Source organism: Ciconia boyciana, chromosome 1 (genome assembly GCF_034638445.1).
Source record: "Ciconia boyciana chromosome 1, ASM3463844v1, whole genome shotgun sequence".
Lineage (NCBI taxonomy): Eukaryota > Metazoa > Chordata > Aves > Ciconiiformes > Ciconiidae > Ciconia > Ciconia boyciana.
In genome coordinates, this window is record NC_132934.1 from 97,612,491 (window position 1) to 97,638,509 (window position 26,019).

The 26,019-nt window shown below is 42.9% G+C and overlaps 1 protein-coding gene across 21 annotated transcripts in view; it reads left to right on the plus strand.

Annotated features, from left to right (window-relative positions):
* Window positions 1-26,019, plus strand: part of BBX (BBX high mobility group box domain containing) — a 146,293-nt gene that overhangs the window by 814 nt on the left and 119,460 nt on the right. For 5 of the 21 annotated variants that reach the window (XM_072884475.1, XM_072884505.1, XM_072884428.1 and 2 more), the window contains exons 1-2: window positions 35-163; window positions 3,425-3,497. Coding sequence is in view for 6 of the 21 variants with exons in the window: in XM_072884540.1 (XP_072740641.1) it covers window positions 8,237-8,248 (12 nt within the window). In the remaining 15 variants the exon portion in view is untranslated. Of the gene's footprint in view, window positions 1-34; window positions 164-1,754; window positions 1,910-3,424; window positions 3,498-8,188; window positions 8,249-17,112; window positions 17,202-21,785; window positions 21,886-26,019 lie in introns of those variants that run through there. The other 16 variants (XM_072884467.1, XM_072884446.1, XM_072884540.1 and 13 more) reach the window with 11 other exon arrangements.

Genomic DNA, 26,019 nt, shown 5'->3' on the forward strand with positions numbered 1-26,019 from the left:
GCGGGCCGCCTTATATCCCGGGGAGTGTTGTGGCGCTGCCCGGGTTGCATGGCTCTGTGTGGAGCCGCGTTCCGCGGGCGCCGAGGCGGAGGGGCTCCGCTGCGCGCCGCGCCTCGCTCCGGCCCAGCGGCGCGCTGCCCGCCCGCCCGCCGGCCCCGCCGAGGTGAGTGCGCGCCGCCCGCCGCCCCTCACCGGGCGGCAGAGGCACGGACGGAGACGGGCAGGGGCAGGCAGGGAGACGGGTGCCCTCGCCCCACACTTTCCCCTCCGCGCCCCCGCGGCGGGGCAGCCCCCCGAACCCCCCCCGCTGCGGCGGCGGCCGGGAGGGAGGCGCGGAGCTTCCCCTGCCCTGCGCGGCGGCTGCCGTGGCTCCCAGTCACTTTTCCTCCCTCTCGTCAGCCCTGCCTTCGTTTGAAAGTTTGGGCAGGGGAGGACGGGTGGGTTGGTGCCGCTAGCCCTCTGCCCGGCCGGGAGGGCAGGGGTGACCGGGGGTGTTTTACCGGGAGGGGCGAGGTGAATTGCATTGCAGCGCAGTGCATTTAAAAAAAAAAAAAACCCGAAGAAGAAGGCGGCAGGGGTAGGCCAGCCAGTGCCAGGCTGCGTTTGAAACCAGGCACCTCTCGCCGCCACAGAGAGAGAGGCAAGAGCAGCGGCGGCAGCGGCGGAGGGAGGAAGGGGAAGGAGGGCGAGGAGGAGGAGGAGGGATAGCCATCGGCCGCCGCTCGGTGTGTGCCTCCGGGGGGACTTGACAGAGAAATCGCGGCAGGCAGAAACGAAACTTCATCCCGAGGGGCGGCGAGGCGAGGCGCGGGGGAGAGTGCGCGGATCGGTATCGGCTGCCGCCGGCCTGGGGGGCTCCGCGCCGCCGCCGCCGGGAGAAAGGGGGGGATATAAAACCAGAGAGGGCGAGGGAGCCGATCCGGCGCGGGGGGGGGGCGGGAGGAAGAACCCCGGCGCCGACCCCGACAACAACAGCGGCCGGGCTCGGCCGGAGAGTTGGGCTGTGCGTTTTCCGGTAGTCATCGGCGATGCACCCGGGGCGGCGGCGGCAGCGGCCCCGGTGGGCAGCGGGGGCGGGGCGGGCGGCCCTGCCGGGGTTTCGCGTGGATGTGGGATTATGTTGTGTCAATAAGTTTAAGGTGGAGAGGGAGAAAGGGAGGCGGGCGGGGGCCGGGGGGAGGCGGCGGCAGGCCTCGGCCGCGCGAAGTCCTATTTCTGAAGGTAAGTTGTGACATTGGGTGGTCGCGATGACAGAAAACTTGGCGGGGGGCGCCCCGGGGAGGGGGCGGCCGCCTCGGGGGGGGCTCTCTCCGCCGCCGGGAGCCGGATGGGTGCTCGGCTGTTATTTGCTGCTGCGAGATCGGGTCGCTGGTAAATTACAGAAAGCAGCCCTCCTCCTCCTCCTCCTCCTCCTCCCCCCCCCCCGCCGCCAACCGCTTCGCTCTTCCTCCTCTCGGGTTTATTTGCAATGTATGAAACTTGCATGGCTGTGAGGAGAGCCGATCCAGTGTAGGTTTGCGAGGAGGAGGACGGGGAAGGAAGGGTTGGAGGCAGGGGAAGGGAGGCAGTCGCGTTAATCCCGGGCGCCGCACGGCAGCAGGTTTGCGTTAGAAATATCGGTGGCAGCCCGCCGCCGCTGAATGAGGAAGGTAAAACGAAGCGATGCGAGAGCCGCCGAGACGACATGTACGGCGGCGGGGCGAGAGGCACCGGCAGGCGGCTGCCCGCCCCCTCCCTGCCTGCCTGCCTCCTCCCTCCCTCCCTCCCCGCCGGGGCGGGGAAGGACCGTGCCCGGGTCTCCCCCGCTCGCCGCCAGCCGAGCCGGGGGGCCGCGGGGCTTTAACCGTGTGCGGGGCGGATTCGCCACTTTTTCCGGGGGAGGCCCGCGGTTAAAAGTTTTTTTCCGGAGGTGAGTGTGTGCGGGGAGGCCGGGGCGCCGCCAGGCCGGCGGTGGTCACTCGGGCCTGGGGCGCCGAAACCATTGCCCGTCCTGCTGGTGACACGTCCAAGTCCCGCAGCCCGGCGGGGCGGCGGAGGGGCCCGGCCCGGCCGCCGGGGCAGGGACGGGGTGCCGGTCTCCATGTGGCTCTCCCGGCGGCGGCACCTCCTCCCCGGTGGCGGCGGCGGCGGCGGCAGCAGCGGGATCATCGCCCGGGCCCGCGGGGAGGAGGAGGGGAGCAGCAGGGAGGTGTTTGCTGCCAGCCTGCCTCGCCAGATCCCGCCGGGGAGGGCAGCTGGGAGGGCCGGGGAGCCCCCCGCGCCCCCTCCCCGCGCCGCCGCCCCTTCCCTGCCTGCCCGCCCGCCCCCAAAGGTGTTGTGCAGACTTTTCCCCCGGGAGGGTGAGATTTATGCGCTGCATTATTGCTCCTCTCCTCCCCCCTCAAAGCAAGATGGACTCTCTCTTCTCTCTCTCTCACTCACTCACACTCTCTCTCTCTTTCTCTCCCCCTCTCCCTGTGTCTTGTCAGCCTTCAAGATCGACATTTTGTAACTAAGATGCAAACTTGATGGTGACCGGGGGCGGGGGGGCGCGGGGGGGAGACGGGAAAACCCTGGGTCACGGCGGTCTTTCTCCATATTTAATACCTTTTCTTTCCACCCCACCCCGGAGCCCGGATTCCGGTGGCCCTACACTTTGCACGGGCGGGGGTGGGCGGCGGGCGGGCGGCGGCTGGAAACGCCGCTCCCCCCGCGGCGGCCGGGGGTCTCGCCCCTCTCCCCGCGGGCTGCGGTGGTGGAGGGGCTGGCTGGGCGGTCGCAGGACTCCGGGCGGCTCGGCTGGGCTCTGCCGGGGGGGAACGGGCATTACCTGAAACTGTGTTACAGCGTTGCAGCCTTCCGTCCGTCCCTCTGTCTGTCTGTCTGTCTCCCCGGGTGGATCTCGTACCTGCAGTCTGGCGGCTTGTTCTTGTTGTTAATTTTGCGTTGTTTGGCTTATCCACGCGCGGGGATTGATCGCTTACTTGTGTAAGTTCCCGGGGGTTATTGTTATGTATGCCTCCTCGCAGATGGTGGTCAACTTTCTGCCTTCTATTTTGATAATGTGTGCGTGTTTCTCTGTGTATGCATGTAAATAATTACGTGATGCATCCCTATGTATACGTATATGTCTCTGTGCACGCGTAAACATGCATCCGTGTGTACGAGAGACACAGAGGAAAAATAACCCACCCTGCTGATGCACACTCAGATGATTTGCTCCATTTGCCCAGTCCTAATGCCCGTTAAAGACACGGTGTATCTTTTGTGCGCTCCTTAAGGTTTCCTGCGACTGTCATCTTGTTTTATTGACAACTTATCTGGGGTGGGGGTGAGGAGGAAGCAAGTTTCAAGTTTTGGGATCTCTCCTCTTGGCATTGTGGTGAGTTGCAATACTGTAAAATCATGGTGTGCTGATGATGTGCCTTTATTTGATACTTTATAGGTCACTATCACATGACAAAGGCTTTGAGACAGCTTCATCTTCGTCTGTCTGTAATTTCCATTTGCCTTCCTGGGTAAGTATGTAAACTGTACACATGGAAAAAGAACTTGGTTGTTGTTGATAAGATAGAGGTCCTCGCGCTGCCACTTTTTACGTGGAAGATGCTTGTTCACGTTTTAGCGCCTCAGAAAACATGTCTTCTCTGGGTGCTCATAGCAACTGCTAGATTACAAAGTTTGTATGTAGGGGTGGATCTGAATAACCTGAGAATTAAAAGGCTGTGCATATTCAGATCTCTCTTCACTTCTTTTCTTTTTTTTTCTTGTTTTCTCTTAAACCTTGTTTTGTAAAGATAATCAGCTGATTGGCTTAGGGCAAAAGTTTTAAACCAAAGTAACATTAGAATATGCAAACTGCAATACACAGGTCGAAAACTTAATGAGAATGTAAAGTCCTTTTAAAGTTCAGTGGTAGGAAAAATATGAAAATATAAACAGAATAGGTAGTTAGAAATCTCTGGAGGTCAAGAATCAATGAGAAGTTTAGCAGAACTGTAATACAACTGCAACAGGAGTTGGTTCAGTTTTAACACGTAAACTGAGAGCTAATTAGAATTCCATCCATGCTCTTTCTGTGTTACTGTTTTTTCTTTTGGCATTGATTAATGCAGATACCTATCAATTTGAAAGATGAGTTGTAGTAACTAATTTACTAGTATTCCTAAGCTTTCAGGTACACAACCTTTTTTTTTATCTGTATGCTTGGAAAAGTTTTGACACCCTTTTGAAGGGTTTGACATCTTTTAAGCTGAAGTAGAAGGGGTAGTTTAAAGAAGAGGTTCTAAATTTGTGGGGTCACATTCATAGGTGACATAAAATGAGTGGCACTTGGAGCACTTCTCATACAGTCACCCATGGTGGCACTGAACTGCATTTGGCCCAAAATGGGGAAGTAGGAGGTAATTTTTTTTATGGTACTGTTGTGTACATAATTAAAAACAAGACAAGACATGTATTTGGGGTAAGCTTAGTGCTCATAAATGTGAATGATTAATAACATACTCTTGACCTTTTCCAGGCAGTATAGCAGACATAGGATAAGTGATGGTCCCAAACACACTGGCTGAAAGGGGGCTGTTGGGAGCAGCTGTTCTGGTGTGATACTATGACCACAAAACTAGTCTTAAGGCTGGGATAACCTCTGTGGAGAGATAGTTCGAAGGGAGGATTCTGCCTGTTCTCCAGTTCTTGTAGAATTACACCCAAATTTCAGTTTTCTGGATTTTGTGGGCAGTGAGGTTGGTATGTGTAGGTCTGAGAGTATAAACACCAAATTAAATTACTGAAATTCTTTATGATGGACTAGTTGCATAGCAGAATATTGCTTTCAGTTTTATAGCATTACTGACAAGGGTCATGTTCTGTGTAGAGTAATTGGTGCAAAAATTTTCACAAAGTAAAAACACATTGAGAAATTAAAAAACTGGCAGATAGGCTTCAAACTGTTGTTCAGAGCTGAATACAAATGCACTGATTGCTGAACTTAAATTTTCTGTGGTTTTGGGTAAGAGTCAGATTAGAGTGCTGTAGTGCCAAGGACTTTTTCTTTATTTGGAGTAATAGTAAAGGGTACTGGGCAAGAATAGCTCAGGGACCTTGCTTCAAGTAGTATCTTCCGTCATTATCTGGTTTTAGTTTTATGTGATGAAGTCTTTTGGATGCATGGAATTTTGATCCTAGAAATGAAGTGGTGATCATAATCTGCCCACAACTTTAAGAGGAGTGGACCTTGATTTTGTGCATAGTGCTAAATGTAGGTCTTACCTGATGTTGAACTGGAGTGAACAAATTACAAAGAAAAGAATGGTAGGGTATCTTTTTGACAAAAAAGGCATAATAGAAGCTTTAGAGGAAGCAGAGAAATACATTTCCTCATAGCTTAAAAAAAGTAATAAAAATAATGTGCCTAGTTAAAGGGAGAATAGAGATTTCATTAGATTTGTCCATGACTAGAAACTTCCATTTACTTTAGGGAGCTTTTATTTTGATAAAAGGGGAGATTTCTCTTATTATACAGTTCTCAGTAAAGTAACCATTCATGAATGGAGTTTAGTAATTCAGTCTTGCTGTACAGGAGACACCTGGGTTCTGGTCTTGGTTAACAAGTGCCGGGTGCAGTGCTGGTGTGTCACAAGCTAAAAGGGGGTGAGCTGCTTAGCAGGGGACCTTGTGAATGCTTCAGAAATTGGCCCATAGTCTCAAAAGTTCATTGCATACTACTGTCCCTCTTGGCACAGCAAGCTGGTAAACCATTTCAAGCAGACACATAATTTAGCAGAAACGTAACTGGTTTCTGTGAGGCAAACTCAAAATGTTTAAGAAGCTTGCCCTCGATGCTTTCGAGTTTTTTGGGGGCTGCTTGCCGTAAACCTGTTGCTTGCAAAACTTCCATTGGTTTCAGCAAGAGGTTTATTTAGGAAAGGAGTGTAGGAGTGATGGTGAGAGGAATTTGTCCATGTTTATTTTCCTGTTCAAGGAAGAAAACCTTTCTCTTTCATAGCTGTTATGTGAATAATTAAATATACTAAATGTCAGTTTTCCACATAAAATATCAGAGGTAATCATGCAGTTATTTTATAGCTAACATTTTTTTCTCATCCAGAATGATCTTAATACACTTTGTTCGTAAATTAGTGGTTCCATCGCTTGTGATCCTGTAAGCATGTGAATATCTTTAAGCAAATTACAAGTTTTATTAAATTCACTGATACAATTGCTCACATTCAGAGCTTAAAGTTATTCCAGGTTGCTGCTGCTTGTGGTCTGTGGGCTGAGGATGCGCAGCATCTCTGAAGCTCAGTCAACATGGTGTTAGGCAGGGCAGTCTTCTGGCGTAGAGCTGGTGGTAGAGTGGTATGAAGAAAGGAAATTTTGACCAGTGATCTAGGGAGAGTTACTCTTCCACATGCGCAGTGGTCAGGAAGGTGCAGGTGAGGTGGACAAGGCCTGAGGTGTGCAAGGCTCTGCTGTCGTGTGAAAACTGTAAACGTGCCTGCAGTGAAACCTGGGCACCTGGGAGGTGAAACACTGCCTCTTGACGGTACATGGCACTTGCGGTGTTCAGGCCTCCCTGTTTGTTTGAACATGGCTCGTTGGTGGAGGAAGGTGCTATAAGTTACAGTTGGAACTGAAATGAAACTCTTATTTTGATTTCTGAGTGTGCCACAGGCTGTCTCTCTGAGCGCTGGCAAGTTGATGTAGTCAAAACCAGAGGCTACTTCCCAAATTTTGGACCCAGGTCAGACTTCCTGTGCCACCCGTGGGGGTGGCCCACTGCAGCTGCTGGTATAGTCAGCACTGGTGTGGCCCACTGGCGGCTTCCAGGGTCAGAGTTTACTCTTGGAAGCACAACCATATGTCCCTTTGCCACCTGCAAATGGAGACTAAGGATATTTCCCTGTATCATTAAGTCAGATGGTGCCCATACATTGGGCCAGTTTTCCTAAGTGAATTAAGTTGGTTTTAAAGCAGTATGGATACTGTTTTACCTTACTGTAATCTTAATAATTTATGTTTTCTTTATTACTTAGGAGTCTGTAAAGCTGGATTGAAATAGTAGTCGTATGTATTTCAAAATATTCTTGAAAAGAAACAGGAAAAAGTCACTTTCTGACTTCTGTAGTATTAACTTTATTTATTTTCTTTCTGCCATGTTTCCCCCCTTTCCTGGGGTATCATAGTCAGAAGCTTTTTCATTCTGTTTTATGTTGAAAGATTATTAGAACTTACTTCCTTTCTATTATTTTATTTTTTCAAGATCAGTAATGATACAGTGTTTCTGTCTGAGAGCAATGTGGTGAGCCTGGTACTAGTGGACATGCAAATTTCACAAAAGATTCTTAGGGCTGTCACCCTTCTTGACAGTTTCAGAAGGTGTAAGACCTGAACCAGCATAGGGATTGCTCTAACTTTAGGGATGGCTTGATGAGCTGCTGTTAGATTGCATTGCTTGGAAAAGGAAAAAAAAAAATCGCACATTACTCTCTCAATAATAATGATATTATTAATAATTGGTAGTTGAAGGCACTGCCTTATTCGTGTGCTTATGTCCTGTCTGGTGAAGTACATAAGCTACACTGTAATCACACACCTCAAAACAAGGAGCAATCATTTTTGTCCCTGTTTTAGGCATCTGAGACACAAAGCAGTGAAGGAGCATAGGCTTGCCTGCAGTCACTTAGCAGGTTAGCATTAGCAGGGAATGGAATAATATCTGCATCTGACTCCTTAGTTTTGTGTCGTTTCCCTCGGTGTGTGCTACCACTCTGAAGCTTTCCTGGTAAATGCCTGTCTTGACATGCGAGTAATCTCGCTGAATTCTGTGCCAGGTGGGCATCATTTGCTAATACTCAACTTTCATTCATAATGCTACTTTAAAAAACCAGAACAAAACACCTGCAGAATAGCATGAAGTTACTGACTTTCAATTCAGTTGTATTTATTCACAGGAGAGTCTAAAGTAGGAGGAGAGCTTACTTAAGAGTTTTTGCCACTAAGCATGGTATCTAAGCTGTTGTGTATATTATGCTATTTATTATATTACACTATTTATTTAATACTAACTTCCTTGTATTCACTTTATGAAGTAAGATATTGGTTTTCATAGCAAAGTTTTTAAAATATGCTTTGGTCTGAAATAGTTCTTTAGAATTAAATTATTTTTCATATTTGTAATCTAATGTGAAATCACAACTAACTTTCTTAGGAAACATGGAATTGACAGAAGCAGTTACTTTGACACTCTGGCAGTATTATGATAAATAAGGTAACTGACTAATTTGAATTTTTATGTCTAAACCTGCTAAACATATTTCATCCTGTAAGACTTTCAGATTTGCTGATTACAAGTGTTTTGTTACTGAGAATATGGGTTGGCTTTGATTTTAAAATAGGAGTTGTATTTGAGGACGAAAGCATACTTAATGCCTGAGTGTAGACCTAATTGTAGTATCCTTACAATGATAGCAGCATTTTATTATTTTTAATATTTATAAGTTCAATTACATAAAAGATGAATCAACAAAGAGGAAAAGCATCGTTTTGACACTTTCCAGTGTTCATGCCTTTTCCTTTATAGCACACAAATGCATAATGTAATAGGAAGTCTTTATGAGCATGGACAATACAGCATGTGAAAATAAACTAGCTTCAGGCATATCTGAGTACAAAGAAAGCTAGTACAACAAAATTTCAAATTTTAGCGAGGGGAAGGAAAGTCAACAGGATTTTATGAGACTACGCTAAGAAAATCAGTTGCTTAGGAAGCATGGAATTTTTACTGTTGGAAACTTTCCACGTGGGTGTTTCGATATAAGAGATTTTATAAAATGTAGCAATCGCTGAAAATAAGAAACAGCATTTTATTGACCCTTCATGTCACACAGAGCCTCATTCAACAAAGATAAAAATAATTCAGTGGACTTGTACAACATGGGATCTATGGAACTTAATTCAAGTGGAAGCTCTCCTGACAAGAAGCTTAACAAGTCCTGTCTACACCTTCCCTTGCGAAGGGGAAGTGGGAAGGTGTGTCTTCCCTCTGTCTGTTTGGTGTTTTTTGGTGGGTTTTTTTTTAATTATTGTTTCTTTCTGAAAGGCAATATGTATGTGGCAAATTACTGAGGAGTCTGCTTTGAGGCATTGTGAAACCACACTAACTGCATGCCCGGCTGTGGGGTTACTCTCCTCTTACGCAGGTGTAACAACAGGAAGATTTCTGCCATCCACTCTCTCAGGAGGGGCTTCGTCCTGCTCCTCTGAAACCCAGAGTTCCCTGTGGCAGGGCCAGGTGCACATGTTAAAGGCATGCTCCTTGATACAGCTGATGAGAGCTGAACTGCCCTGTGGCAGGATTCAAGTGAGGAACACTTAAACCTGGTCCTGGGCCTCTGGTGGGCTGGGTCACGGATTGGTGACTACACTGTACTGCTGAGTGTGCTGGGCAGTACTTTACTGCTGTTGGGTTGATGGCTTTCAACCTGTACCTTTCAGTTCTTTCCCCAGTATGTTTTTTTTCTGCCAGCTATGTAAAGGCTTTTAAACATATGCCTTGTCAGAAGTTGTCTGTCTTTCTTTTTCTTTTTGTTTTTTTTTTGTTATTGTTTTTCATTTGTACCCATGTCCTACACAATCAGGAGTTATCCAGCAATGGCAGTGGGTAAGGCATGTCACACGATAATAGTTAGGATTATATCTCTTGCGGTAGAATAGTAAGTCTTTTATGAAGCAAATAATCCTAGGGGTTTTTTGTGTATGTGAGACAATGCGTTATTTTGTGGTTGTCAAAGCAATATTTAAGAGAAAGACATCACTAGAGATTTGGAGATGAAGCTGGATAAAGGAAACCTTGGGAGAGGATGGAAAGAGTGAGGGAGAACTTGATTTCTTATCTTGTTTCAGCCTCTTAAGTGTGAAGTAACTCCATGAAAGTCAGTGGAGCTGAAACATGATGTTCTGCATTAAAATCTGTCTGTGAAAGTTGAGAGGAAGTTGTTCTTTTTTGCCAGGTTGATGAAAAAGGCATTTTTGTGTTTGGCCATGTTTTAATTTGCTTTCCACAAGGGGTCTTTGAGCCACATCATGCCTACAGTGATCTACGGTTAGCAACCGTAGATCAGCAATTATGCTGATTTTTTTTTTTTTTTTCTTTCCTTATGGGGTGAAGTACAGGAACATCAATGTATCTTGTCCTAACTACTGAAGACCTCAGTCCTGCAGCTACAACTGTGTAATTGGATTCCTGACAAAAAAAACAGAACCAGAGCTGCATCAGCAGTGTGCACCCCTTCACAGATCTGATGCCTGAAGTTGCTGGTGGCCTGTAATTCCTAAGGAAAGCTGCAGATTTCACATTATTCTTAATTATTGATGTGCAGATAATCCTGCCAGGGTCATACACCTGTTGTACTCAGTGATTAGTGCACAGGTTTATAGGCAGTCCCTGACCGGATGATGAGCAATGCTGGAAGGGCTAGGAATAGAGACATGGCTGAAATATGCAGAGTTCCCATACATGAGAAGAGGGTGGAAGAGCATAAAGTGTGAGAATACCATTTGGTAGGTGATACGTCTTTTGGCACATATGCCATTTTGTTTAAGTATGTTTTCTTCCCAAGTTGGTTATATGACTAGACAAAGAAAGCATTCTGATGTATTGCAAATCAATGGTTGGAGATGATAGATTTGGAAAGAAATAGCATTATCACCTCCACTTCATTGGTAAGTCTGGCTTCAGATGGTCTTTCTCTTTGCAAAAGGTTTCTTTATACCCGGATTTAATGTTAAATAGTGCAAACTTCCTGCCTGGCTCAGTTCTAATCAGTGAGTGCTCCGTGCTACAAACTTGTGAGTTTCAGGGTTTACCTCTTGTTTGAATATGTCTAACTTTTGTTCTTATTTAAGTAAAGTGTCTTTATTTGTATTTCTTCCCTCTAATTTGTTTGAGATACTCTTCCATACATTGTGTTAAACATCAGTCATCAAGTGCTCATAATATATTTTGAAACAAGTACACAAAATTGCAGCATGATCCAGCACTGATTACAGAGCTATGGCATACGAATTAATAAGAAAATAAAAATAGCATCATTAATTTCCAGCTGCTTTTGGAGAAACAGAGGTGTTTATAGGGGGAAATTTGGTGTCTGCAAAATGAAGAATGAGAAGACTGGTAGCAAATATATTAAGGCAAGTAACTATTCACAATTTACTTCCTCTGCTTTATTGATTAAAAAGGGGTTCGAGTGCTGAAAGAGTAAGCAGAAGCTCCAGTGTCATTCTTTTAAAACTGCTGGACTAAATAAAGAGCACACATGTCAGAACTAGAGCAAGGGGAGGAAGTTTTTAACTTTTATTTCTTAGTATAGAAAACCTTAAATAAGGGAAATAAATTATGGATAGCTAAGTGTAACGGTTGGTTGAATGTGTCCATTTCCCATTAATGTGAGAGAGAATTGCCCGTGTGTGTGAGGCAAAAATTATCCTTTAAGTGTTTCCCTTGGTAGTAGATCAGTATTTTCCTTGCATCTCTTTTATGTGCTTGCTTGTGCTCATCTGTCTCACCTCAGCATTGTGTACCAAAGCAGCAGAGGTAAATAAAGTCTATGGTTAAAAGTGACCCAGGCAAGATCTTACACTGTGAGGGCCCTCACCACAGTTTGGACCGTCATCTTCCTTCAGAGGAAGCTGTCGGAGGGATCTGGATGCTCAGTTGCAGGTTTTGAAATCCCTGCTTAGTTTGCTGTTACTCAGGGCTGGCCTGTTGTTCAGGTGGGAGCTCCAAACAAAGCTTTGGGCCTGTGTGCCTGCAAAGTCTTCCTGGTTTTTAATCAGCAAAGGAAGATCCTGCCCTCCTGAGAGACGTGTCTAGAGGAAACGGATTATTTATTTATATAGTGAAGTGGACTCTCGAGGATGTCCCTGTCGAGCTTTCTGTTTCGCTGCGCTGTGTGGCGATGGAGCCAAAGCGAGTGAGAGGATGCTGGAGTGCGGGGAGGGAAGCACCTGAGAAAACTGGCCAGATACTGTGTTTTGTCTAAGAATTGTCCTGCTGGATTCTGTGCCGTGGGTGATCTAGTTTCTGTGTGCAGTCTTGCTTTCCTGGATGGACCCACAGGGCTGCATTTGAAGTTTACTGTTTTTCTGACTCCATAAGTGAAGAGTGAGAGAAATCGAAATGGGAGGTGAGGCAGTCATCACAGACGTTCCCATGCAATCAGTTGCAGGAGAGAAGGGCACAGTGCAGGTCTTCCAGTGAGGACAGTATGTGTTCTTATTCAAGGATCCTAGAGAAAAAAATCTTTGAGTGGGGGATGGTGTTTTGTGGAGAGCTAACAGGCATTGAAGAGATTGAGCAGGGCTGAAGGAGAGAGTGGGGGCAGGCACAGTGAAAGCAGGGAGGTTTTTACACCTCGTGTTCCTGGCCCTTGTGAGCCCCTCTGTACCTACACTTACGTGTCTGATACCTTGACATTCCGGTTACACCTATTGAACGAACTGATTTAAGTCATGATTTTGGTCAACAAACATTTGGTTTAAATTGGTGCTTTTAATCTCATTTTGCTTTGGTATTTTTGTATTTGTTTTCTCAGAAGCAATCTCTATTGGTAGATGACCGTTAAAATATGTTGCTAAATATAGCCTTTACACTAAATGTGGCAATACTTTTTCGTTAGTTCAGAGGATGCACGGTATGCCTGCACACTTTCTAAGTGATTACATGGCTTACATGCATTTATTTAGATTGCAACTGTTAAGAAAGTTTTGATTTAGGACATGACAAATTATGCCTTTTTTTAAATTGTGGCCTTTAAAAATGTCCTATTTAATAAAGCCACACTCATGCACGAACACACGTGCACACAAGTTAATGCAAATAGAGTTTGCACTTAAAATGTTAGTAAAGTATTGTCCCTAATAAGGTAACCGATTCCACTGTAACCAAATACAAGCTTTTAGAACTAGTAGAGCTCAAACTTCTCTGCTTTGCTTTTTCTGATGAGGAGGAAAACAAGTGATCTTGCTTTTTCAGTTCCCAGTTAGCTTCTCAACTTTACACCAAACTCCACTAAGTGACTCATGGAGCAAAGACATTTTCTCTGCAAATACAGTGGAAGTTACTGCTTTCAGGTAACTTTGTTGTAAACCTAATGCTTGTTCTTGGTCCTTCGATAAAGACTTACCTGTTCAGTATTTGAACTTTGTTTACAGTTTTGACATCAAACATTTGTAATTTATTTTAATATAACTTGAGTTATATAACATTACAGTAGAATTTAACATTGGTTTGTCATAATTTAAAGGTAAATTACAATTATATATTTTTTCTTAAAATACATTCAGCATCAATAACATCTGATTGAAATTTGAGTCTCATTTCTTTGTTCAGAAAGGATTCATTTGTAACTGTATCTATTTCTGTTAAGCTGAATATATTTTCTCAGGTGACTTCAGTATCCATTATCCAAAGTTTCTGTTTGTAGTAACAGATGCCTTGAGCAGTGTCTTCTGCCATTGAGGAATGCAGAGTAGCTCACTAGGTGTCACTGTCACCATACTAACCTTTTTTTGTGAGAGCTAGACCCCTCTGTAGCTTCTAGCAGATATAGATCAACAGGTACCCATCTGTTTACCCAGTTAGGTACTTAACGTAAAAAAAAAAAAAAAAAGAAATTATTATTTTAAAATTGCTGTTGCAAGCTTTCCTTTAGAGTATGTGGCATGTGACTGTGACTTTAATGGTTGAGAGGGGACTTTATAACTTCCAGGAATTAATCTAGCACCACTGGTGTCCAGAAACCAAAAAGTGAAACCAAGTTGGTTACTTGATGCTGAATGTATTACTAATGTATTAGATGAAGGAAGAGTAAGGAAAAAAAAAAAATTGGTAAATGTCATAGCAACTCCGTGGGCTAACAGGGCTAAAGAATTCTAACCCCCACCCTACCAAAATATTAATAGCATCTGGGCACAGTCAGAGAGCTTGATAACATGTATTGACTCTGCAGCTCCACGCAGTTTTTCTGCAGCAGGGGAACCATGTAGCAGTATCCGTGACCATTAAGGAATGCAGAGTTAGACCTCAGGTAGTAGAAGGGTTGTGCTCAGAAATGTAGAGTGTGCCTGAGGCCTGGTGGCATAGTTATACAAACTACTCATGTACTGCAATTTTGCCCCTGCCACCCCCAAAGGAGGAATTGCACACTTCAAGAAGTGGTTTTATGGCCTTCTCTCCCCAGCGCAAACAGGTTTTCGTGATCCTGTCTTTGTCCTGTTTTTCCGTATTCTTTTGTATCAATGCGTAGGGTATTCAAAGTCTCAACAGTTATTGTGGTCTTGTATAACTAAACATAAAAACATAAGATTAGAAAGCTAAATAGAAATTAAAAGAAAATAGAAGCAAAGGTCAAAATGCTATTGTAGGTCACAAATGTTTAAAACAGTCAATTTTTAAAATGAAAAAAAAAAAAGAAAACCTTCCTTAAAAAATTGAAATGGGAAAATGACTATTACCTACTCTTTTTCTTAAGAAGAGAACAAGCCAAAGTAAGATGAATCACTTATCCTGAAAGGGTCGTCATTTTCATTTTCATATACATTTGGTACAAGATCAGTAAGAAAATAAAGTAGTTGCATATTTAGGCAACTTTTCTGATGGAAACTGTTTATTGCTGAAGCATTCATGTTTTATGAAGCTGCCCTAAAACAATTAGCTCTTGTTTAGCATAAGTGTTTAAACAGAATGGTTTACTAATGCGGCTGATTTTGTAGTTGTTGAATTTCCATAGGATTGAACTATTCTTGTTCTAACTTGCTTCCACAGACACACACACACACACACACACACACACACACCCCCCAACATGTGAAATGTTGAGGCTTTCTTCCTTTTCAGAAAATAAGTATTTGAGCCAATATTTTTTTCAGGAGAATTGGTATCTTTGAGGGTGTTCTGTCTGAGATGTCTCAGAGAAGCCTGTTACTCAGCATGTGCTTAGCAGTGTTTTCCTGCTAGGTTACACTGAGACGGGCTACTGGTCGGGCTAAAAAATCTGGATATAAAATTCACTTTGGTCTGAATTCAGAGTTGGTGTGAGCTTGTGCAATTCCAGCGAGGCTGCTGAACAGAATTTGGCCGTGTTAGTCACGGGGATTGTGGCAAAGCCGTCTAGGAGCAGTGTGTGTTTAAAATGTTGCTGTAACTACATCAGTAACACTTGATCAGAAGAATGAGGCACTCTCACTCCTTTTTGTTTTTTATTTGGGGGGGGAAGGGGTTTGGTCCCATCACTGCAATTAAAGTTTGCTTTTTTCCCTTTGCTTTAGAGAGTTAGTCAGATGGATCAACTTAATGAAATAATCCCACCAACAGTCCATATTTAGATGACAGGTCAGTCTTTTTCTTGAAACAATTTTGTACTCAGGAACTTCCAGAAAATCGTATTTTCACAACCAGAAGCGTTTTTGCTGGTGCTGAACCAAACTAGTGTCACTGCCAAGCAGTCTGCTTTCATGGCAGCTCCAGCCAAGCATAGAGGGAGTGCAAAGGCAGGTACGCTTGTCTTAGCCCAAGCACTCCAAGTTTGTATAAGGTAAGCTACAGGGGAATATCCTTTGCAAAGTACCATACGTATTATTCACTGTCTGCAAAATAGATTCTATCACGTTCCCAGGTACTTCTCCCCCCACACCCCCAAAAGTGACAGGGGTAACTAACCATATGTATGATTCCCCCACCTTCCATCCAAAAAGGAGCTACGCTGTTACCCAGGAGCTGTGCCCCATTATGTCTAATCACTGTCAGCTGAGTTCAGTGAGAACTTTGTTATTGACTTCAGTGGAAATAAATTCTGACTTGTAAGAAAACCTTCATGAATCTCATTGAGGATTCTTTAAGGATCATCTGTACTTTACCGGTATAATGGTACTGGTGATTGGTGTGAATTTTACTGTTGTACAAATGTGTGTGAAAGTATGAGCATGGATACAGTAACCTTAGAATAAAGGTACAGTATGCCACTACAACTTTTTCAGTGGACACCAAAAAAAGCAGTAAAATCCCTTTCATAAGGGTGTGCTTGCATTTCTGTAAGTTTGCTTTTTTGCCCTTTGAGGTATGCTGGTATATTAACTGGTGTAGAAGTGAAGCACACACACAAAAAAATCCCTTGCTAGGTATAGACTAGTATTCTCGTGCCGTAGTACTTGTTCTGATTGTGTTCTGGTATACCTGAAACAACTATTTTCTAAGGTAGACAAATTAATAGAATTTGTCATAAATTATACTTTGATGGTGGTAGGAGTGAAGAATAGTGATCTTGGAGTGAGTTTCTAGTAAAATGTGTCCCAGACACTGAATGAACTTCTTGAAATACAACTTGGGGCATACACAATGCTGTATCTAGTACAATTTACTATTTAAGCTCAAATATATTCAGAGGGATGGGTGAAAATACATTCCAACTCTGCACTTACCTTTTAGCAACCAAATGGAAGGTTAGCACTTCCTTCTAGGATTTCGGCAAAGGGTGGAAATTGTGCTGGATGGAACAGGAAAAATAACCACTGGCTGGTGCTGCAGTTTTTACCATTAACTTGCTTCATGATCTCTGGCAGATCACTTGCTCTTTCTTTCTCTCTCTGTTTCTCCATTTACAAACTTGGGATGGTGATGACTTCTTCCTTTGTAAAGTGTTGTGCAATCTCTGGAAGAAAAACTTGGTACCGAGTAGCAGGGCAGAAGGTTGAGAAGAGTTGTGCAGATTATTTTTTTTTTATTACCATGTGTTGGCTGTATCATAGGGTAAAGTAGCAGTTGCATTGATTGTGGTAGTGTTACAATACTTTGGGAAAATTTTACACTGAGGCTCAGTTTTGTTTAATGTTTGTGGAGATCTAGAAAAGATGCCTGCTTCTTTCTCTAGAGAGGTGGACTTCAGGTTGACTTTTAGCATTTCATCCTACCAGAGAGTCAAAACAATTACTTTCTGAACAGGTATATAAACAAAGCCTTTAAGAGTGTGTACTGTAGAACATAGATGGTGTTGTCATTCATATGTGTTACCTATTTTGTTAAACAGCACATCATTAGGATGTAATAACACTTTGCTCTCCTACTGTGTACTTTTACAGGCATCGACTAACTACCTTTTACAAACATTTCAGAACCAGTGTTGCCACCCCTGTTTTGCAGATTGCAGCGTAGACCCAGGGATGTTCAGGTAAGACCAGATGGCTGGTGGCAGAACCAAGTACAGAACTCCTGAACTTCCTGCAAGTTTCTGCGTCACTGTTAAATTTATTACACCAGCTACCTCTTTGTAACTAAAACATCTACCCTCTGTATGTGCGTATATTACTTTTCCATATTGGTAGGTGAAAAAAATGATAGTGAACTGTCATCTATTGACTTCAGGCTTACTGGTTAAGTATTTGTGAACTTACCAAATCTGTTAGCATCCAAGTTCAGTTCAGAATTCTTCTACTAGGTTTAAGAGCTTGTGCTGCATGATAGAAACATAACCTTGTAGGTCAGAGCTTTTGGACCTGGTGTTTTGTTCTTCCAGCCCAGGGTCTCTGCTTAACTCAGTGCTGTGTGAATATTGCCCTCCGTTATTCCTACTTCTCTGAAAGTCAGTTCTGCAAGGATGCATAAGCACATTCTGTTTGTGGTCTGAGATGTGTGAAGGTGATAGAAATGTATGCTGGTTCCAGGCATGAGCTAAAATGTCCTACTGCTCAAAAGGGCTTCTTAGGCGGGGCTTGGTCTGTACTTACATATTTCAGAGTGTTCAGCTGAGCTCGCTAGCCTGAGCTTCTTGCACTAAGGATTGGCACAAGTGGTCTGGAAGGAAGTTGGCATTGCGGCAGTGTGGGGTTTTGGGGGGCGCTTCATAGTTCAGGTCCCAAGTTTAAACTTGTAGTCTCATAGTAGGTCAGTAACGAGGAAGCCTAATGACTGTCTTTTAAAGCAGATTAGATTGAGAATCTGTGGATCTTGTGCTTTCTTTTCTTAGGTTAGTACTGTTCAGAGCTGTGGACTTCTGTGCCGACCTAAGGTTTTAAGCATGTTCCACTTTCTCAGTTGGCACGCAGTCTTGAGCATACCAGAACTTGATTTCACAGAAAATTCTTAATATCTTGTTCACCTTCTGATTTCAAATCCAGCCATCTGTGTGCTATACTGTGAAATAAAATGATAGAAAGCTAAGATAATCGGTAAAAATTGGTAGATCCCAGGGGAGTTATCCCCCATCCTTGCTCTACAGTTCCAGGCAGCACTATCAGGTTTTTTAACTGCTGACCTTTTTTTAAATGCTGACAAACTTGCATCTTTTGGGCTGAGTTTTTCCTGTGTTGAGTTTGTCTTTAATACAAGGGCCATGTAGGGTTTTCATCTGAGGGAGATGGGAAAGAATTACTAGAATAAAAATATTTATCTTCAAGGGAAAAAAAAAACCTGAAAAACAACTTTAAAAAAACCAAACAAAATAAAAAATGGGGAAACAGGCTGTAGATCCTAAGGAGCTTGGCCTGAAGAATGCTAGTCCTGCTTGCCGTCCAAAGAATTGATTTTTATTTCACAAATACAAAAGTTTTTTGTCTGGTTGGTTTTTAAGAATTGTGCTTCAGTTGTGGAGAGGACAAAGATCTTTATATACTTGATTATTTTAGGGCCCAGTCCTGCAATGCCTCTGTCATAGCAGTCTCCCTGAGCTACTGCAGTTGCAGCATTGAAGCCCTACATTTGAAGCTAATCTTACAGGGACCTGATCCTGCTCTGAGACATTTTGGCACAGGTCCTTGGGCACGTGCACAGTTCTGGGTAAGCTGTTGTGGCTTGGCATCAATGAAACAATTGGTGAAGATGGATCTGATTGTGGATTCTGGTTTATGAAGCAGCGAGGTTCCTCTTGGAAATCTGATAAGACTTGTTACATACAGCAGTTTGAAAATTCTGTAACCTGAGTGATTTTTAGAGGCATTTCTCAAGAAATAGAGAAAATTTACATTCAGAACTTTCCTCTTTTCTCCTTAAAATGTAAAGCTAAACAGTTGACAGTGAAAGGACATCAATAATGGTATAGATAAAATAGAAACAGAAGGGGTAAGTGGCCCAACAGTGGGTTGTTTTGGTTTTTTTTTTAATACTTCTTCCTCCAGTTAATACAAGAATAAAGTAATTAATTTATGTGACTGCTTGGAAAGTTCCCTCAACAAAAGTTTGCAAAAGTCAGATAATGTTTTTGCAGAAAAATAAATATTCCAAGAAAAAGTAAAACAAATCTTACCCTGACAGCTAAGGAGTAGTGTTTCAGATGGGAACCAGGCTGAAGCCATGCTGTGACACTTCCTTGACCTGCACCAGATGCTTCTGGCTCCTTAGAGAGCTCTCAACTTTAAGCAAAGTTAATGCTGGTCAGTTTTCAGTACTGGTGTTCAGAATGCTGTGGACAACAGCAGGAACTGAAAATCATCAGGTTCTTTTCAGTTTGCTGCTGCTTGGGAGTGCTGTTATTATCAGGTCCAAGTCAGTTATGCTCACCAAGAAGAGGACTTCTAGTCAGGGTATGAGAAGTGTGTCTATGCTGCCACTGGTTTCAAACCATCCTGAAGAATAAGGTAGTAGCTCAGCTCCCTGGTACTGCAGTTAGACTGCTATGAGCGTGTAGGCAAGCAGAAGGTTAGCTCAGGGATCTTCCCACTGCATTGGTAATACTGTAGAATATAGAACTAGTAGAGAACGAAAATGGGAATAAGAGGATATGGCAGGGTATGATTCACTTGCATCAAAGTGGAATTTCTTGTAGGGTCCTAGTATTTTCCTCTCATGCTTTATGGTGTTATTGAGACCTGCAGTGGGTGTTGGATCTGATCCATTCTGGTGCTAGAGCATGCTATTTCTTTTTCTCTGTAGCCAAGGACTGAAGGTGGCTCTTAGATACATGTCTGCAGTTACAGTGAGACTGACTTAATGTCATGGTGCTCCAGAGCAGGGAAAAGGCTGCTCAAATAGCTCGTGACGAGACATCTATATTCCTATTACAGAGTGAGGTAAGAGTATAGTGGTACCTGGGGTGTCCTTGCAAGGTGTTGACTGTATCTGGGGCAGGTAGGGTATGCTCTGCAGTTCTGATTCCCTGATCATCCAGCTTGAGGACTCTCTTCTAGAGCTCCCTGCTGGTTTGTCTGGGTTTCCTGTAGTGGAGACTAGGATGGGTAAGGACAACTGTGAGGAACATTTTTGTGTCTTCCAGACAGTCAGGACACAGACACAGTTCAGTCTGGGAAGGATTCTCAGTCCTGGAGCTGAGGTGTGGTCAGAGGTTGTCACGGACACCTCTGAACTTTGGCTTCTAAGTTAGCTGTATGGCTACTAGGACTTTGAGAGTATAAAGGAGGAGATAAGGGGGGGGAAGGAATATGATGGCTATCAGACACAACCCCACTTGTAAAGTTACCAGGGAAGCTTGTGAGATTCTAAAACTTTTTTACTCAAGAACACAAAATTTCTATCCCTCGGGTGTACTGTGCCAACTTGATTCATTGCCTGACATTTTGTCATTGTTTCACTCTTTAGCAAAAATGCATTCTACTTATGGATGAAAGAGGATGTTCCTGCTGTATTTCCTTTGGCTGTGGATCTGTAATTATTGTTCTTGAGTTTATTTATGAGCTACTAAGGCCATTACTAGAGATGGTCTTCTTGTGACATCAGAAAGAGCTGTTCCTGTTTTGAGTCTGACAGTTTTTCCTTTACCAGAAGGAAGTTCCAAGTAGTTAAGTTTGCCACAGTTGGCATCAAGTACACAGCATGGTAGATCTCCACGGGGTTCAGTGAAGCAGTTGCAGGATGATGGGGGGAAGAAGTACTCCCTAACTGTTCTTGCATTTCTATGCATCTGTAACAAATCACTTAGCTCCAAGAATAGAAAGGAGCAGGTTCATTGAGGCTATTGATCAGGTTCATGGAGTCCCATCATCCGCACTCTTCTGTGCTCTTTCATTTTTGAGATCTGGAGCACCAGAGGTTTTGCTTAAATAAAGAGAACCTCATATATTCTCTTGTTTGCAGCTGCTGTTGTCTTTTGCGCCTCCACAAAGTAGGTGTCACGAGTTACCTGTCTGAGAGGGCAGTAGACAACATGTAAGACATGAGGATGGAGATCCATGGGTCTTCGCCTGCTTGTTACTGGGTTGAAAAACTTATTCCATTCCAATTGTCTCATTCTTCTTTGGAGAACATTACTCATTTATTGTCAGCCATGAATGATAGGGGTGGAGGGGGATGAGGAGAGGAAAAACATTAAATAGAAAGTCAAATTGCAGTTAAAAAGTAATCACATGGAATCAGGTCTTTTGGGAGAACTGGACATGTGTTATCACTATTAAAAGTTAAGCATATGCATAATTCCTTATAAGACTGAGATTATTATTGGGTTTCAAAATTGCACCTGACTGCAAGGATTTTCAGCCTAAATTCATATTATTTCTATGTGGAATCTATTTCAAATATGTGAAATTTACTGCTGATGACAAGTATTTGATCACAGTGTTATTTTAAACTTAGATGCATCAGCTTGCAAAACTTAGGATTCTTGACAGATATTTAAATATTTAAAACACCCTCCATAAGATTACTAAATCCAGCAGTTCAACTATATAAACAATGCTAGAAATAATGAACCAGAAAATACTCAAAATGGCATACCCTCTCCATAAATATTTCTCTCTTATTTTAAGGTTCACCATGGTGAAACACAAGGAAAGTAACTCCTGAATGTTTATTTGTTTTAACTGACTAGCTTGCTGCTGAAACAAGCTTTCAGGGAAATCCATGGAGTCCCACAAGGTGGCAGGAGCTAACTGTTCTATACTAGAGCCATGGTCTGAAGGAAAGTAAAGGTAATAAACTGATTTTGCTAGTTGCATGCATTTGAATCATGAGCAAGTTAGACCAAAATTTCAAAAACCCACCTTGTGTAGGTGTTTCTTGGACTTCTGAATAGTTTGGGCAAATGAACGAGATTCTGTCCTCAAGAATCTTACTTCAAAAGGGAAAGTTCAAGCATTCTTACTTTCTCAACAAAAAAGACCTTCATTTTCACTTAGTGGTGGTAATTTGCTTGTTATGTGCACCATCACTGTGAATGGAGAGCAGGAATGAAGCCATGCAGGAACTTGCTGGCATGTGAGGTTCACAGTTTAACAAATTGGCAATGAACATCTCTAACTTGCAAACTCACCTTGACATTGTGGGAATGCTGTTCACGAGGTGGGATACAGCAGCCGGGGCTGAGGGACTGCAGGAGTAAAGGAATTCTCTGCTGCTTCAGTGAGGCCGTAGAGATGTTTTTCTTCGGAAGCTCTGAAGAATCAAAACGGCATTAGAAGTATCCAAGTTGGGAGATTATTGGAAGTAATCAAAATAGCTCATGCTAACTAGTGAGACTGTGTTGGCTAGTATGTAGTGCATAAGGCTGAAATTTATTCCTTTCTATTCGCACTGCCCTGATCTTTCTTTAGGCTGCTGGTGTTCTTGTTTCACTTTTTCTCGCTTTTGTTTCCACTTACCTGCTGATGGTCAGCATTCTCCTGAAACATTGTGTGATCAGGATGTAAAGCACTGCAAAAGAACAAGGGGTTTAATCAAGTAAGTCTCATCAAAGGCATGATTCGAGACCTGTGGTTATATGCTCATGCTTGCTTAACCTTGCACTTTGAGTTCTAAGTCTTTCATTTTTGTAAAAATCTCTCTGGCCTGTCTTGGAAGAAATCTGCAGACTTTAGGATTTTAGTTGGTAGAAGTAACACTGAAAAAAACAGCAGTAAGATGAAGTGATTGGCCCTGATTCAGTGGACCACAAACTGTTGGTTTTGAGAGTTGTGAATATCTTGATTTGTGTTAAGAGATTTTATTTTAAATCAGTAAATGTCCATTTTTATTTTTTGAATGAGAGGACAGATCTGTGTATTAGCCAAGTGTCTTTGTGAATTTGGGCACCCCTGTTTATGTGGACAGGCAATGCAATTCAGTAGGACTAAGGTGAAATTGAGAATAAGTAGCTTTCTTAACCAGTAGACAGATATTAGGAGTAAAAATAATTCAACTCTTATACGAAATTTCAGTTTCTCCCATCCTACTTAGCGTCAATTGCTTGTTATTATGCCGTAGGAAAAGAATCTCAGCATTTGTGATGGGGATGTCTGGAATAGCCATATGAGGTGAATTGAGTGAAAATTCTTCCATGCCTGTGTATGAAATAGTGTTATTTCTTTTTCTAGCAATGGTGGAAGCAACTTAAGAACACTTAAAATCAGTTCTGTAGTGACTTACAGACCTGTTGCACTAGCATGCGTTGTCCAGTAAAATACCTACGTGTTGTTTTACTGACAGGAGTGACAGGACAAGATGTAGAGATGATCGTTTTCAGCAGCTGCTATAAAGGAGTAGCATATACCATTGTCTTGCCAAAATATGGGAGCTTCAGAAGCATTTCTTTTTATACCCCTATTTGCAGGAATGTGTGAAATTTAGGAAAATCTTTGTTGTTAGGGCAGACCTGAATAATTTTAGTGGATGCAGTCAGATGATACTTATAATTTCAAAGTGAAAATTTTGTGATTTCCAATGGTTACACCTTTCACTTGCCTCTAATTTGAAAAGAATTCTAGTTCTTACATAAACATCCTAAAATAATGATTAGGAAAGTAAATAATTAAGGAAGGATTCAGCATTTGATGAGCACATTACTGAAATCTGTTATATGCAGTTGAAAAGGTACATGATTTTATACAGTTATGTACCAATAGGATTGTACTGACTATCAGAATTTAAATTAAATGACTATCAGCTGTGAATTATTAAGCAGTTGGTGCTTACTGAAGCAAACTTAGCTATATCCATCATTAATTCTGTTTTGAAATTTTTAGTCATGCAAGTGAGATGCCTCGTTCCCATTGCAACTCAGTGAGAAGCAACAGGTCACTTAGGTTGACTTGAAATAATCAAATTCCCTCCCCCCCCATATGTACGTATGATGAAAGAAATCGATTTTAAACTTGAAGATGAGAGATCATGTATTGCCAAGGTGTCTGTGTTCACCAATGTTCTTTAAATGTGGTCCCTGTATGCTACAGACACGTGGACCTTGATGCGGCTCGCAGAGAGTTTGCTACCACTGCACATTCAGAATAATATAGCAAGGTAAAGTTTGATTCTTAAGTTCCTTTATTCACAAAAATTCAGTGATGGTTATAATAGCAGGGGTAGAAAGAGTAATGCAAGCAACTTGCTTTAATTTGACCACAGAGTCAATACTGAAAAGGGCTCCAGAGTGTATAGTGACATGTGTCTTATTGGGCAGAGTGATAGCTTTCCAGAGAACAGTGGACACTGTGTTGTGTTTCTCAGCAGTGATAAATAAATGATCATGAGAGATTTCTGCTTTCTGATGTACTTAAAATTATTACAGTGAACTGGGAGGCCTAGTAAAGATTAGTGAATAGTTTGGCAATTGATGGCAATTGCTGTATGACTCCAAATTAATCACAGTATTACTAGGGGAAATAGAGATGGGAGGTGGAGAGGACTACCCAGGACGTGTGCCTCTCCAGTATAAATATCTTCTTCCAGGAAACCCAGGGTCTTCCCTCCATATCTGCCAAACGCTGTCTTTAATGTCTCAACTATTCTGTTGATTTTTAGTTAATTCAGGGACAATCGGAGTCATCTCATCCACCAGATCCCCTACCGAGGTGCTGAGTGCTTTCTTTTCTCCATGACCTCCTTGAAGATTCGGGGCATCACTGGCCTCTGGTAAATGCCCAACACAGCTAAGGAGTTCAGCCAGACCAACAGGCAAATATACTGCATGTTTACTAACAAAGCTAAGAGTTTTCTGCATCCTTCCCAAGTCTGCTGTGCAGTTGGATTTGATGGATTTTGAGATCTAGAGAGTTGGCTGTGCAGTATGCAGGGTCTTAAACAAAACAAAACCAACAAAAAACCTCAAAATATTCTTTATTACCAACTTTTTAGAAGCATCTTATTAAAATGTAGCATTTTAAAATCCAACCTATCGATAAAACCTGGCATAATCTCAAACCTTAAGGGTATGTCCACATTGTAGACCACTGTGTTTTGTAGTTACCTGAGTGTGCTTTCAATAAGGTAGAGCAAGTATCAGAAGTGGTTTGGCAGTGATAGCATGGAGCTCTGTACATGTTAATTTAACTTGCATTGAGTAAATTAGCTCAGGCAGAGCTGTGCTGGGCTGCTGTAGTTAGAGTTCCTTTTACTCGGTTAGTTGGTTTAAATCAGGTTTCTGTGTCTAGGAGCATAGGGCTGCTGGAAGCATCTGGAATGTTTGGGGCCAGTTACTGACAGTAGGTGCCATATGCAATGAGAGCATGTCCTGGACATTCCTTCAAGATGCAAAGTCTGGTTAGGCTGCAGTAACAACTCTTTCTACACTAGCAAGTTGCAAATCCTGTTTATGGATTTCTTTTATAGCCCTGGATGTTGAAAACAGTGCTTTCCCTTGGGAAATTATTACTGAATTAACTTGGTATTTATTTTGATACTAAGTTTTCTTGTTGTTGAAAGTGAAAACTAGTTGGGGATAAGATCTGCTTATTAGAGGGCTTGTTCTTGGGTTTTATAGGAGTGGGGGAGGCAGGGGAAGAGGAGTGTATTGCCTTTGGTGCTCAGGGTAGAATTTTTGGCCTGCTCTTCTGCCTTTCCCTAAAGAAGGTGTAATTGAAACCTAGTGTCCTTGGGAATGTATGTGAAATACAGAAGTAAGTCAACACTGAGGCCAAGTTACCTGTGTTTATCTAAAGTACCTAGTGTGTACCTGTCGATTTAGTATCTATTTAGTACCCGTTGCTTAAGTAGATCAAGCTGGTCTTCTAGTGACTTCAAGGAAGTCAGGTATGTCCAAATTAAAAGAAACTGTAAATGTGATGACTGACTAAGTGCTCCAATTATTGGGCCAAGCCTTGTGCTCTTATGTCAGCATAATCCTTCAAGGCCAT